This window comes from Cydia strobilella, chromosome Z, assembly GCF_947568885.1.
Source record: "Cydia strobilella chromosome Z, ilCydStro3.1, whole genome shotgun sequence".
Lineage (NCBI taxonomy): Eukaryota > Metazoa > Arthropoda > Insecta > Lepidoptera > Tortricidae > Cydia > Cydia strobilella.
In genome coordinates, this window is record NC_086068.1 from 25,124,343 (window position 1) to 25,137,088 (window position 12,746).

At 38.3% G+C, this 12,746-nt stretch overlaps 1 protein-coding gene across 1 annotated transcript; it reads left to right on the plus strand.

The window, feature by feature from the left end:
- The first annotated feature begins 6,334 nt into the window (after positions 1-6,334).
- LOC134753718 (uncharacterized) lies at positions 6,335-8,577 on the plus strand. The gene is made up of 2 exons (XM_063689656.1): positions 6,335-6,452; positions 7,607-8,577. The coding sequence occupies exons 1-2, from the start codon at positions 6,335-6,337 to the stop codon at positions 8,575-8,577; spliced, it is 1,089 nt and encodes a 362-aa protein (XP_063545726.1).
- The last annotated feature ends 4,169 nt before the right edge of the window (positions 8,578-12,746 follow it).

Consider the following 12,746-nt stretch of genomic DNA (forward strand, 5'->3'; position numbering starts at 1 on the left):
GCCCTTGGTGCAGTGCGGCGTATGTGCGATCGTGTGTAAAAGCCGTAACAGACTACCGCACCGCACCGCGATCTTGGTGCGCCACACCCATAAGTGAGAGCGAGAAAGAGAATATCTCGAAAAGCCGTATTGGTGCGGTCAAAATATCTCTTTCTCGCTCTAACTTATAGCTGCGTCCTTAACGTATGTACAGTGACAACCTTGCACACTATCAATATGTGCGCCGCACCGCACCAAGGCTGCGGTGAGGTGTGGTAGTCTCTAACGGCTTTTACGATAGTCTGTTAAATACGGCTATAATATTTCTTTCTCGCTCTAACTTATAGCTGCGTCCTTAACGTACGTACGGTGACCACCTTGCGCACTATCGATACGTGCGCCGTATCGCACCAAGGTCGCGGTCCACGTTGTAACATACTTTAAAAAAAGTAAATTAAAAAAAAACTAAATTAGGTTCAAGGGCCTGACACTCTTTGCGATTCATATAAGAGGAAAGAGAAAATAGTGCCATGCTTTATCTTTATCACCGACCGGGCATTTTTTCATGGTCGGGTTTGCTATGATGGCATAACCCGACCATGAAAAAATGCCGAATGAAATGGAGGCGATGGCGAAATACCGAAATTTATAAGTGAAAGATAAAAAACCGGCCAAGTGCGAGTCGGACTCGCCCACCGAGGGTTCCGTACTTTTTAGTATTTGTTGTTATAGCGGCAACATAAATACATCATCTGTGAAAATTCAACTGTCTAGCTATCACGGTTCGTGAGATACAGCCTGATGACAGACAGACGGACAGCGGAGTCTTAGTAATAGGGTCCCGTTATTACCCTTTGGGTACGGAACCCTAAAAAGGATTATGCTGCCATACATGAAACTGTCAATACATGAATATGTCTTTCTCTTACCCCTGGTCGCTCGGTTTCATGTCTATAACTACGTGTATATACCTATACTAAGTCTATTAATAATCAGAGGGTCTACCGCGAAAACCGAAATTCGCAAATTGCGGGGATCTTTCTCTTTTACTCCAATAAAGGCGTAATTAGAGTGACAGAGAAAGATGCCCGCAATTTGAACTTCGATTTTCGCGGTATAGCCCAGACACGGAATGTCACGGAATGTTTGTAAACTTCAGTCTCATGAATAATAGGAAAAAGAGAATTAAATATAAATTATACTCTAGCCCTATGAAATTTTAGGCATGAGAGCCAAATGACAAGAAGGCATCCTATCCACGAAATCTTGATTTACCGTATCATATCGCGATCGCGTATCATGATTTTTAGTTTAGAAAGATGCGAAAAGATAGACAATAATTATAGGTATGTCTTTTTTGCATCAAAACTAACGATCACAAAACATGCTGGTAGGTGCTACGCGACCGAAATATAATACGCTAAAATTATACAAACGTGTCGCCATTTTATAAGAAACTAGCTTTTGCCCGCGACTTCGTCTGCGTGGAATTAGTAATTTGGGTATCTTAATTCTTAAACAAATCTGCTTTTTAATCCATCCTTTTTTCACCCCCAAATTGGTCCACAATATACATTTCCACCCCATTTTTTACACCCTTAAGGGATGATTTCGGGGATAAAAGTTATTTTATATCATTTCCCACAGCTCAAACCATCCCCATACCAAGTTTCATCTAAATCGGTCGAGCGGTTATTGATTCCCCATACAAATTTCCACCCCCCTTTTTACCCCATTGAGGGGTGACTTCTGGGATAAAATGTATCCTATGTCCTTCCCCGGGACTCAAACTATCTGTATACCAAATTTCAACGAAATCGATTTAGCGGTTTAAGCGTGAAGAGGTAACACACAGACAGACAGACAGACAGACAGACAGACTTTTGCATTTATAATATTAGTATGGATAATTATATTAATTATGTATAAGATTTCATATTCTGTGGGTATAGTCAGCATCAAATAGATAGTGACAGCCAGTGATTCATCTGAAGACCTCACATTTCCTGATTTCATTAAGCGTTCAGTCTTAGGCTGCCTGTCCACAGGAGCGGAGCGAGGTGGCGGAGCGATGAGCGAGGAAAAATCTCCGCTCTGAAATTTTAATGAAATTCTATTGCTGGATTTTTTTCCCGCTTACCGCTCCGCTCCAGTGGACAGGCAACCTAACTTTTAGAACCATACTCTAGCGGCGTGTTGACGCCGCAACGGGTCTCTAGTTCTATCATATAGGTATTGTTCCTGTAACATATTTTATGATAATGTTATTATTGTGTAAAAATTTCATAATTTTTGCCTGGTAAACTTCGGAGATAAGGACGGGGTATGGTTTTTTTTAACATTTTCCTTCATTAGTAAATTTTTTTTCACTCCGAAAAAAATAAAAAAATGTTTTGTAATATTTAGTTTGAGCTCTTTCAAATGATATCCCACTCGACCTAGCAACTAATTTTGAAATTTTGCTCCCTCTTTATATTGGGCATTTTCCATAATTAATAAAAAAATACAATTTCAATATGTTTGGGTTAGCGTTCTTCATGTCTATTCCGAATTTTAAATCGATAGCTTAAGAAGTTCTCGAGATATTTAGCAATGTGACAGACAGACGGACGGACGGAAAGGGTTCCTTTTGTACCTTCTTGTACGGAACCCTAAAAAGCGGAAAAAAAATTTGGCGCGAAAGGGTTATCGTCCCATAGAAAATTTGAATTTCTCGTCCTTTTCTACTGAGAAAGTAGTATGACAGAATACCTACCTTATTTTCACAGTGATCATGAAATTTACGGAAATTATACACAAAAAAAAACAAGATCAAACATATTATTGCGCTTTCAACTATTTTAGAATCGACAAAAACTCACACCGTCATAGAAATCGTAGTTAATACTCTAATTTAATAGCATATGATCATAACAAATCGTTGTGACACGCAGTGGCGGATTAGCCCTAAAGGCCAAGTAGGCACGGGCCTAGGGCGGCAAGACGTTAGGTGCGGCAGCAAGCGAGATGAGTGCTGAGTGATGATGAGTGCAAGATGAGTAGTTACTACAGGACCTGGGGCCTACGGCGGCCAAGACTGCAAATCCGCCACTGGTGACACTTGTGACGTTTCATAAAGAGTATCTAATTTGGTTAGAACTCTGCCTATTCGTATACCTTGTTGCAAGTAAACAAGGTATACCAATGGTCAGTTAAGAGTGTTGCTGATAGTACATCCTTAAGGCGAAAGACACACATCTATACGAGTATCAGGCCAATTCGAACAAGTAGGTACACTCAAAGACCTAAAACTTATGCTTACGCATAAAGACAGCTGAAGTGAGAAAGGGAATCCATCACGTATATGAACATCCCATGAGTGCGAAAGAGTCAGACTACAAATGAAAAAACGTAACCATTTTTGAGTGACAGTCAACCCAACTCGACCCGGAGCGCATTGCCGTATTTTTTAATCTTGAAAATAAAAAGAAATCAGGAAGAAAACGTGTAATTAAGTAATGTAGTGAAGATGGTGTCGTGTAGTGTGCCGGATTGTAGTATCACAGGGCGAAATAACCCAGGCAAACATTCATTTCACAGGTAATTATGATATTCCGAGCGAAGTTTTCTTAACGATATTTTGTCAAATTGACAGCATATAAAGTGTAAAAAGCCGGTTTATACAATTAATTATAAGTTTTTCTTCAGTTGTGTGCTAATGAAATAAAACTAAGAAAACGGATGATATCGCGTATATTGAATTTATAATACATCCCGACGTTTCGAACCCTTTACAGCGTTCGTGGTCAACGGGTGACTGAGGAAAAATTACAAAGTGCAAAAATACCCACATACTAAAAATAATGAACAATCATAGACTGTTGTCATGTCATTGTCGACCCTGAACCGCTGTCAAACTTCGGTTTTGTAGGAAGTTTCCTTTCTGTACGGTAGTACTATTATTTATTTTGTGGCGAAATTAATATTTTCTGTGGTAAGTCAACTTTTTGCGCCTACTGTTAGCATATGTTTGTGTTAACGACGTTGCACCACATACACGCATACGATGAAAAACCTGCTTTAAAGCTGTAACGGTGCGGTGCGGTAGTATGTTACGGCTATTATCAACGCTTGCTTGCTTTTTTTTCATTAGGCTTTACTTATCTTATACGGAGTTACATATATATCTTTTCACATCACCAACGAAGCGAAGGATTCTATAATAGAATCCCGAGAGTAACGAGGGATTCTAAAGTAGAATCCTGAGCATAGTGAGTGATTCAAGTGTGTTACGTCCAAGATGGTTGAAAATAACGCACAATCTGTGCTATCAATATCGCTGCCGGGTTAGTTTGGTGGACTGTGACTGTGACTCTACCTTTACTGACTGGGCTATAACGGAATTAGGGGATTGGATAGGAATGGTGCGCTCCACTCACTATCAATATGTCATTACTTCCAAAAAAATTCAAACTATTTTAATACCATCATTATCTTCGGTCATTCGTCATTTCATCTTTCAATAGTGCAAATCAGTATAGTGTTATTACTTTGTCCTTAGTGCAACACTGAAGCAAGATAATTTAATAGTACATTAGGATACAGGAAGAATAGGAGATTCGAAATGAGTGGCGATACATTAAACCACGTCCGAAGGGTGTTTAATTCGACACGAGTTGCGAATTACCTATTCGCACATGTTTTACAGTACATATGACCCTTTAAATTTTCGACATAGTTACGTAATGTGCTAATTTTCGCACTAGTGCGGAAAGTAGCACCATATGTAGGTACTGTAGAATATACTAAGGATATACATAATTTGACCACTTTGATGCTGACTGTACCCTCGGTTATTAGTTTTGTTATTTACTTTGCGTCCGCTGTAAAAGAAAATTGAATATAGGCGCTACTATAGGGTCTAATAATAGTAATAATTGAGCCATTTTATTTTAATAAAAAAGAAAAATTGATAAAGTATTCGATAAAGCAGTCAAACACCGATAGATTATTAATATGTTGTAACTTGATATCACTAGTTTTGATCTCACATAGACAATTTACGCACACACTTGCATTTCATTTTTGGTCGCACTTTTAAAGCCTGACAGTTGTTCTTTGTCATCCTAGTTCTGTGGGTACACTGATATCAGAAATATCAGAATGACATCTAACTGATGTCATTCAGTTATCATGCATTTCGCTCGTACTTGTCCTTACATGTATTGGCGGGGGCGAGAAGCACGATAACTAAATAACATGATTGATCCAAATATCATCCTGGATCAGTGTACGTTCGAAATGTTCGAATAGGAATAGCAAACGGCGGCCGCTGGGCCGATCAACTATTTTCTGTAAATATAAACCTGTCCTGTTGATTTGGAAAATATTAACTGCTACTATACCTATATTAATTTAATATGTTATAGAATAGAATAGAGTATTTTTTATTCGTAAACACACAGACAATAGACATACATTTTAAAGAACATAGTGAAAATATAGTGTCACGAAATGGTCCCATCTCAGCATGCTGCTGGCGACTTCCAGCGCTGATCTTCCGATGAGACCATCAGGTGAGAATCACGGAAGGTAACAGATAAAAAGAAAGCAACATAAAAGAAAGAGACATAAAATATGGCGAAAAATAAGATTACACATCGTTTACACAAACAAATACAAAAAGAGATACAATATGACGACATAAGAACATAACATGAGTACATAACATTAAGTAGACTTACACGGATCAACCGACCGAACATGTACCGGTCCGGTCGGACCATATCGGGCGCGACATTAAGCGTGCATGACTAGCGCCAGTGGTGGCTACATGACATTAAATTCAATGACAATGACAGAATTGACAAACATAAGGATAGAATAGAAGTGAAGTGAGTGAATCTAATATTCTATTAATTCTAATCCGTTATTGATCATGAAAACCATAAAACAATGTTATAAAGTTGATTAACATAAACAAAACAAACAAGAAAACATATAATGACACACAGACAAAAGGATGGCATGTCTGGAATGATTCTACGGGCTTCATCTCGGGCAGTCTTTTCGTCGTTCGATTGGTGTCGACTCCAAAGCGGATGGAACAAAAACATTAAAAAGATTATAAGATCACAATCACAAACTTAGATCTATTTTTTTTTGTTTGCTTTAGCATATAAAGGTAAATTTATTAAATTTTCTAAGAAAAATCATGGTGACTCAGGGGACGAAACTCAAAATATTACTGTCTCCCATACAAAATATTACTGTCCCTAAGGAGTATGGACTCACTACTAATGGTGATCCTGCAAAAAAAATCTAATACTGTAATGCAACGTAAAAGAAACCACCGCGCGTAGTAATAATATGAGTCATGCGCGCTACTTGCTGCGCCCGGTATCGTAGGAACCCGCCTTACCCCGCGCGCGCGCAGCCCGCACAGTCGCCCGCGCCAGGCCTTTATAAGCCACCGCGCGACTCCGGCTCGCTCAGTTTGTCTCGCGCAGCGATCCGATCACATTGAGATGGGACGGAGTAGCTGACTTGACGAGCAAAGCATCGCGACCGCCCGGTATTGCTTCCATAGCACGGTTCATGCCGGTCAGCCGTGACGTATTTTTCTAAGTGCTAGGACGTACACTTTGTACTTAGGAGTAGTTGCGCTAATCGATACTTCCGTAACACGGGATATCTATTTGGCATTGCACTACGATTCGTATGCATGTTAAATTAAGTAAACCGTAAGGTGTAATAATTAGTTAAAGTCTTTTTTGTTATGTTGTGCCTTTAAATATTTTTATACGCTAAGTCCTATTAGCTTGCCGCTTAATTGTTAAAGTTAAAATCTTAGCTTAGACTCTGTTGCCTTGTTTTCGCATATGTTTGATTTTCTTAACGCTTAGCATTATTTTAGTTTAGCCTGCTTTGCAAAATTATATTTGCCTTGTAAACTTTTACTTTGATATTTTCTTCTTCGCTAGCATTGTTTAATGTTAATGTTTGCACAATAATAATTTACGCTTGTTGTATATTGTTTAATTTCGTCAGTTCTCATTGTTAGTACTAGCTTGCCGTACTGTTTTGTTAAAGTTTACTGTGATACATTCGCTTCACTACTTTTAGTTTTGTAATTTGTTAGTTTTAGCCAACGCTTGTCATACTGTTCCTATAATATTTACTGTGGTGCGATTTCTTTGACAATAAACGTCTTGAACTATGCCGTGGTGGTTTCTATATTCGAACCTGCATTATAATCCTGCGCCCAGTCGTGGAGGCCAAACGGTATAACTTAAGACCTAGAACGGTCAAGAAATCCATGAAGACGAAGGTCATCAAACCAGAGATGTCGAACGAATCTTCTCCGAAGGAGCCTTCCCAGTTAATGAGTTTGACGACGGAACAGTTCAGAGAACTTCTACAAGCGGTTGGTAGTAGTAAAAAGAAAACATTACTTAGCAAATGTCCTGCAAGATTCAATGGCACTCGAAGTCCTACAGCAGTAGAAGCATTCATATCAGGCGTTTCAACCTTTAAGCAAGTTGAAGATTTAGAAGATAGTGCAATCCTAGAGGGGCTGCCCTTGATATTACAAGACGACGCTGCAGTTTGGTGGCAAGGTGTTAAGCATGAAATAGATACTTGGAAGGAATTCGAAATTCGTTTACCGTAAAGAAACCTGCTTATGCAATCCTACAGGATATTATCGAGATTAAGCAAGACAAGAATACGCCAACAGAGATTTTTATACAAAAGAAGCGAGCACTTATTGCACAATTACCACCACCTCGGTTTACAGAACAATTTGAGATTGATATGATTTTTGGTCAACTACGTTTTGAGATCAGGGACAAAATTAACAGAGACACAATAACTAATTTTAAAGAGTTATCTGAAAAGGCCAGACACGTCGAACGCAGTTTAAGTGAACGAGCGGCGAAGATGGAAAAACCAGTAACCAGTCACAACACAAAACTGAAATCACGCTGTAATTACTGTAGAATACCCGGTCACACGGCTGACGTTTGCAGGAAGTTGTTACGAAGAAACGAACAAGCTACTGAGAAACCAGAAGCGGTTCCTAAGCCTAGTCAGTCAGCGACAGCGTCAGTCACTCCTTTGGATCCTACAAAGCCAAAATTTAAGTGTTATGGTTGTGGTGAGCCAGGCGTTGTTCGTAGTCGGTGTCCAAAGTGCAATATTGAGAAAGTCAAGTTAGAAGAAATCTGCTCAATTAACTTATCTGGAACGCACCGAAGGCCTACAGTTCCTATGAAGATTGATAATATAGAATCAATTGGCCATGTTGACACATGCGCGAAATCCAGTGTGTGTTCATACCAATTGTACCGAAGACTTTCAGACGAGGGATACAAGTTCAAACAGGAACGGAGATATATAACCCTCGCAGATGGTTTAACGAAGATGCAAGACGTCCACACCATCACCGTACCTATATATGTGTATGGTAGAACTGTACCTACACTACTGGTTGTGTTACCAGGAGCCAGTAATACGAAAACTTTGTTAGGAGTAGACTATATAACCGACTCTCTGATGGTCGTCAATATTCCTCAGCTCACATGCCGTTCTGCTCGATGGATACTCTCCTATTATTGACGCACTGAAGCGCGATGCGATGAGAGGCCAGGAGTCATCCATGGTTTTATTATGCGCTGTGTTCTAGACATAGATTTTGTAGTTTTACTCATCTCAAGAGCATGTCTTAACTTTAGAATTAATTGGTCGGCCACAAATCTTGGGTCATTACTAGAAAGAAGGGATTCAATGTTTTCGTTCGATAGGTTTTTGATTGCAGTTTCATAATTTACAGATATATTTTTTTTCATTATTTGTTCGTTTTGTTTATTGTTTGTTAATGTTAAAAAGGTTGTTAGGTGATCTGTTATTGATGTGTTTAGAACAGCGCAGTAAGCCGAGTATTTGTAATTATTAATTTTGATCATGAAGTGATCTAGGCAGTTAGTTAGCCTAGTTGGGAACGTGTGACCAGCTAGGATACCATGAAAAGAGAGCATATTTAGGTATTGTTGTCTATTTAGATTTTCATATGTCGACTCGCTCCGCCTAGGGATCAGGTTGATATTTATGTCACCAGTTATTATTATATTAGATGATTGATAATTGTTAAGAAAGCTATTTAAGGAGTTAATAAAGTTTGAAGCGTTGAGGTTAGACGGTGACCGGTAAATACCTAAGATAGTACAATCATTTATTATGATATGGATACAGGTGGAGTTTAATTTTTTTATTTCTTTTAGTTTAGCTTTTAAATTATTTTTTATGTATACTACTACTCCATCGTTCTGGTTTTGATTAAATTTAGTTACCAAGCTATCGTAATTGTTAAGAGAGGGTAAGGGTATACTGGGGTTAATACGACACTCGGATAGAATTAAAATATCAACCTCAAATTCCAGTTCAGAGAGAGTCAACATTAAGTCGTCAAAATTTCCATATAGGTACACTTCTAATATTTTGGAACACTAATGTTAAATTTGAAATCCTCACGGGTACATATTTTTTGAGGTCCCTAAGGTCACATTGTACAGATGTCGCAACCTCGGAGTCGTCAATTTCATTTAAAATATTATTATCACAGTTCATAAAAAATAACTATAAAGCTCGATGGGTTTGCGGTAGTGGTAGGCTTGTAGGTATATCTTGTAGAAAAGAAATTACGACCAATTAGCAGGCTATTATAATTGTTATTACTACATATTATAATTGTTATTACTACGCATATTGTGCGGTCCCACTCGCCATCCCCGCAAGGGCCCACTGCCGTAGTTGTGTGTAGTGCAATTTAAAATCAGTTTAGTACAAATTATATACATTACAGTAGATGGATGTTTGTTAGAGTGTGCTTGTGTAGTATGTGTGTGTATTTTATAACTTAAGAAAGATAACAAGTGATATTCATATTTTTTATAGATAATAAGTTTACTTACGCTAGGACGGCATGCAATGTAGCTTAGGCGACTTTGAACTCTGTTCGGCTCAGAATAAAATGCATTGTTTACATTGTTGTTCGTGGTAAGATCTGAGGAACAAAACTCTGTCGCCTTTTGCAACCCTAGTCCGCGCGAGCACGCGCCGGTTTGACATCGGCCCGAGATCGCGCTGACCAGAATTTCACAGAATTCACTTAACAAGCTCGATCGCCTGCTCAACAATGGTATACGTTATATCTTCGGTCTGCGCAAGTACGACCACATATCTCATTACCGTCGCCAGCTTAAATGGCTCCCTATTCGGCAGCGCAGGACTCTCAGAATTCTTTGTTTGCTTTTAATACTGTTCGAGCCATCTGCTCCCAGCTACCTAAAATGTAGATTCAGTTTTGTATCCCCTCGCCCGGGTTCCTCCCGCTCTCTTAAACTTTCGGTATTTCCTCACCATAGTGGTTTTCTCTCTTCTTCCTTCACCGTACAAGCAACCCATCTCTGGAATTCGCTTCCTCTGACGATCAGACAGGCTCCAAGCAAGTTAACTTCAAGTCAAACGTTTGCTTTATAACCACCTGCTAACGCAGGCACAGTAGGTATTAGTCGGTAGGTAACCCTTAACGCACGTGCAATTGTATGTATACGTATTTATCCTTGCTTATTCATATATTTAATTATATATATATATTTTGTGTACTCATAGTCATAAGGTATAATTAAGCATATTATTATATTATGCATGTAGAAGTTTTACTTCGCTCAAAAGTTACGTTTCTTTATTGGTTTTTTTCTCTCAGTGCACCCATCTTGACGCTTTTCTGTTTAGCCCTATGGTTGACTGGTAGAGAATGCCTATAATGGCATTAAGTCCGCCTGTTGTACACTTTTTATGTGCAATAAAGTTTAAAATAAATAAATATATTTGTAATTTATACGAGTAAGATTGCTATTATCTTTATTTAATGAAATTGTTAGCAGAAATCAATATCCATTTCTTTGTAAAAAAAGTTGATTGGATACAAAAGATTCGCCCCGCTACAAAAAGTTGCGTCCCGTGACAAATTAGAGATACACGTAAAGATAAACTTGTATCGTGTACATGAGACACGTTATAAAGTTAATGGCTGTTATCAAGCAAAGTAACGTTGTAATTAATCTCATATTTATGTAGGTACGTAAATTAGTGTTAATAAGTAATATAAATATAGTTATTATATATGAAAAGGGACCTTATTGTCGATGGCGCTTACGCCGCACAGCGTCGCGCGGCATTGTATTTATATCGGAGTATCGTTTATAATGGCGTAAGCGCCATCGACAATAGGGTCTCTTTTTATAGAAAATACCACATATTGACATATAACAATTTAGTCCTAAACAAAAAAATACATATCAATATTTTCGGCACAATTAGTGAATGTTGAATCTAATTTGGGTGGGATTCGTCCATTAATTACGAGGGCCTTTTGAGGACGTATAACTCCCTCCCCCAATCTCACGTGAGATCGTTAAGGTATTTTATCTTAGGTATTAGTATAGTATAAACGCGTTTGATTTATTAAACAAAACACCTTTTGTTTTTTACTATTCTTAACTATTTATTAACGTTTTAGTATAGTATGAATTTTCTCAAATGATTTTTAGGCCTCAGACCCTAATCCGTATGTTTCTTTTATGGAGAGGCGCCTTAGTCACGTGCCGAGCGCGTGCCAAAGCAACCCGTCGTTAAAAAGCAACTATCGTTATAGTATTAAGGTTAAAAAGGTAACAGCTCATTCTGAGATAACGAGTTTGGGTAATGAAGGACGATCGGTTGCCTGTGTGTGGCCTCAGAATACAGAGCTGCTACATAAATTTGAACCATATAAAAAGGAAGGTAATATCTATTTATGCAACAAGTGCGGAAAGTGTATGATTTCCGACGAGTGGAATTTTATTCACGAGCGAGCAAAGCGAGCGAGTGTATAAAGGAATAAGAGTCGAAAATCATCTTTACGCACGTGTATCATACAATGTTTTACTATGCATTGTGCGAGTAAATAAAAAAACATATCATGGCAAATAAGTTTAAATATTAAAAGGACTGTTTTAAATCGACACGAGTTGCGAATTACCTATTCGCACATGTATCGTACAACGTTTAACAGTACATATGGCCCTTTAAACTTTCGACATATGCACGAAAAGTGCTCTTTTCCGCACTAGTGCGAGAAAGTAGCACCATATGTACTGTAAAAAAATTGAAAACAAAAAGCACTAGTGCGGAAAATTAGTACTTTCCGCATGATATGGCTCCGTAGGAAACGTACTTTTCGAGCACATGCATTGTAAAATTTCTTTCTAAACGAATTTGTTCCCGTTCAGTCAGTAGCTGTAGCATTGGTAACCGCGCGCTGAACAAAAGAAACAAGGCTTTTGTTTTACAGATTAGGGTGTGAGGCATAAAAATCATTTGAGAATATTCACACTATATTAAAGACGACGGGGACCGAGTCTTAAATATATCAATATTTTAGTCTAGAAACATGTTTTTCTTTAAATTAATCTGATTCTCTCAAATTTCTGCACTGTTATTAGCCCGGAAAAGATTACGTGGTATATGCCACGTGGGATTTAGAATACCAAATGTACCAGCATACCATTACACCAAGTAACTGTGGAGAGGAAAGGGGTAGGGTGCTCCAATGCCGATATTACCATTTAGGTAACAAATTATTATAGGTGTGCCTATAAAATGTGAAGTCACCTCGATTTATTCAGGTTCATTGAAAGGAGAACTTTTCAATGATTAAAAAATAAAGTGCTAAAGATAGGGGTAGC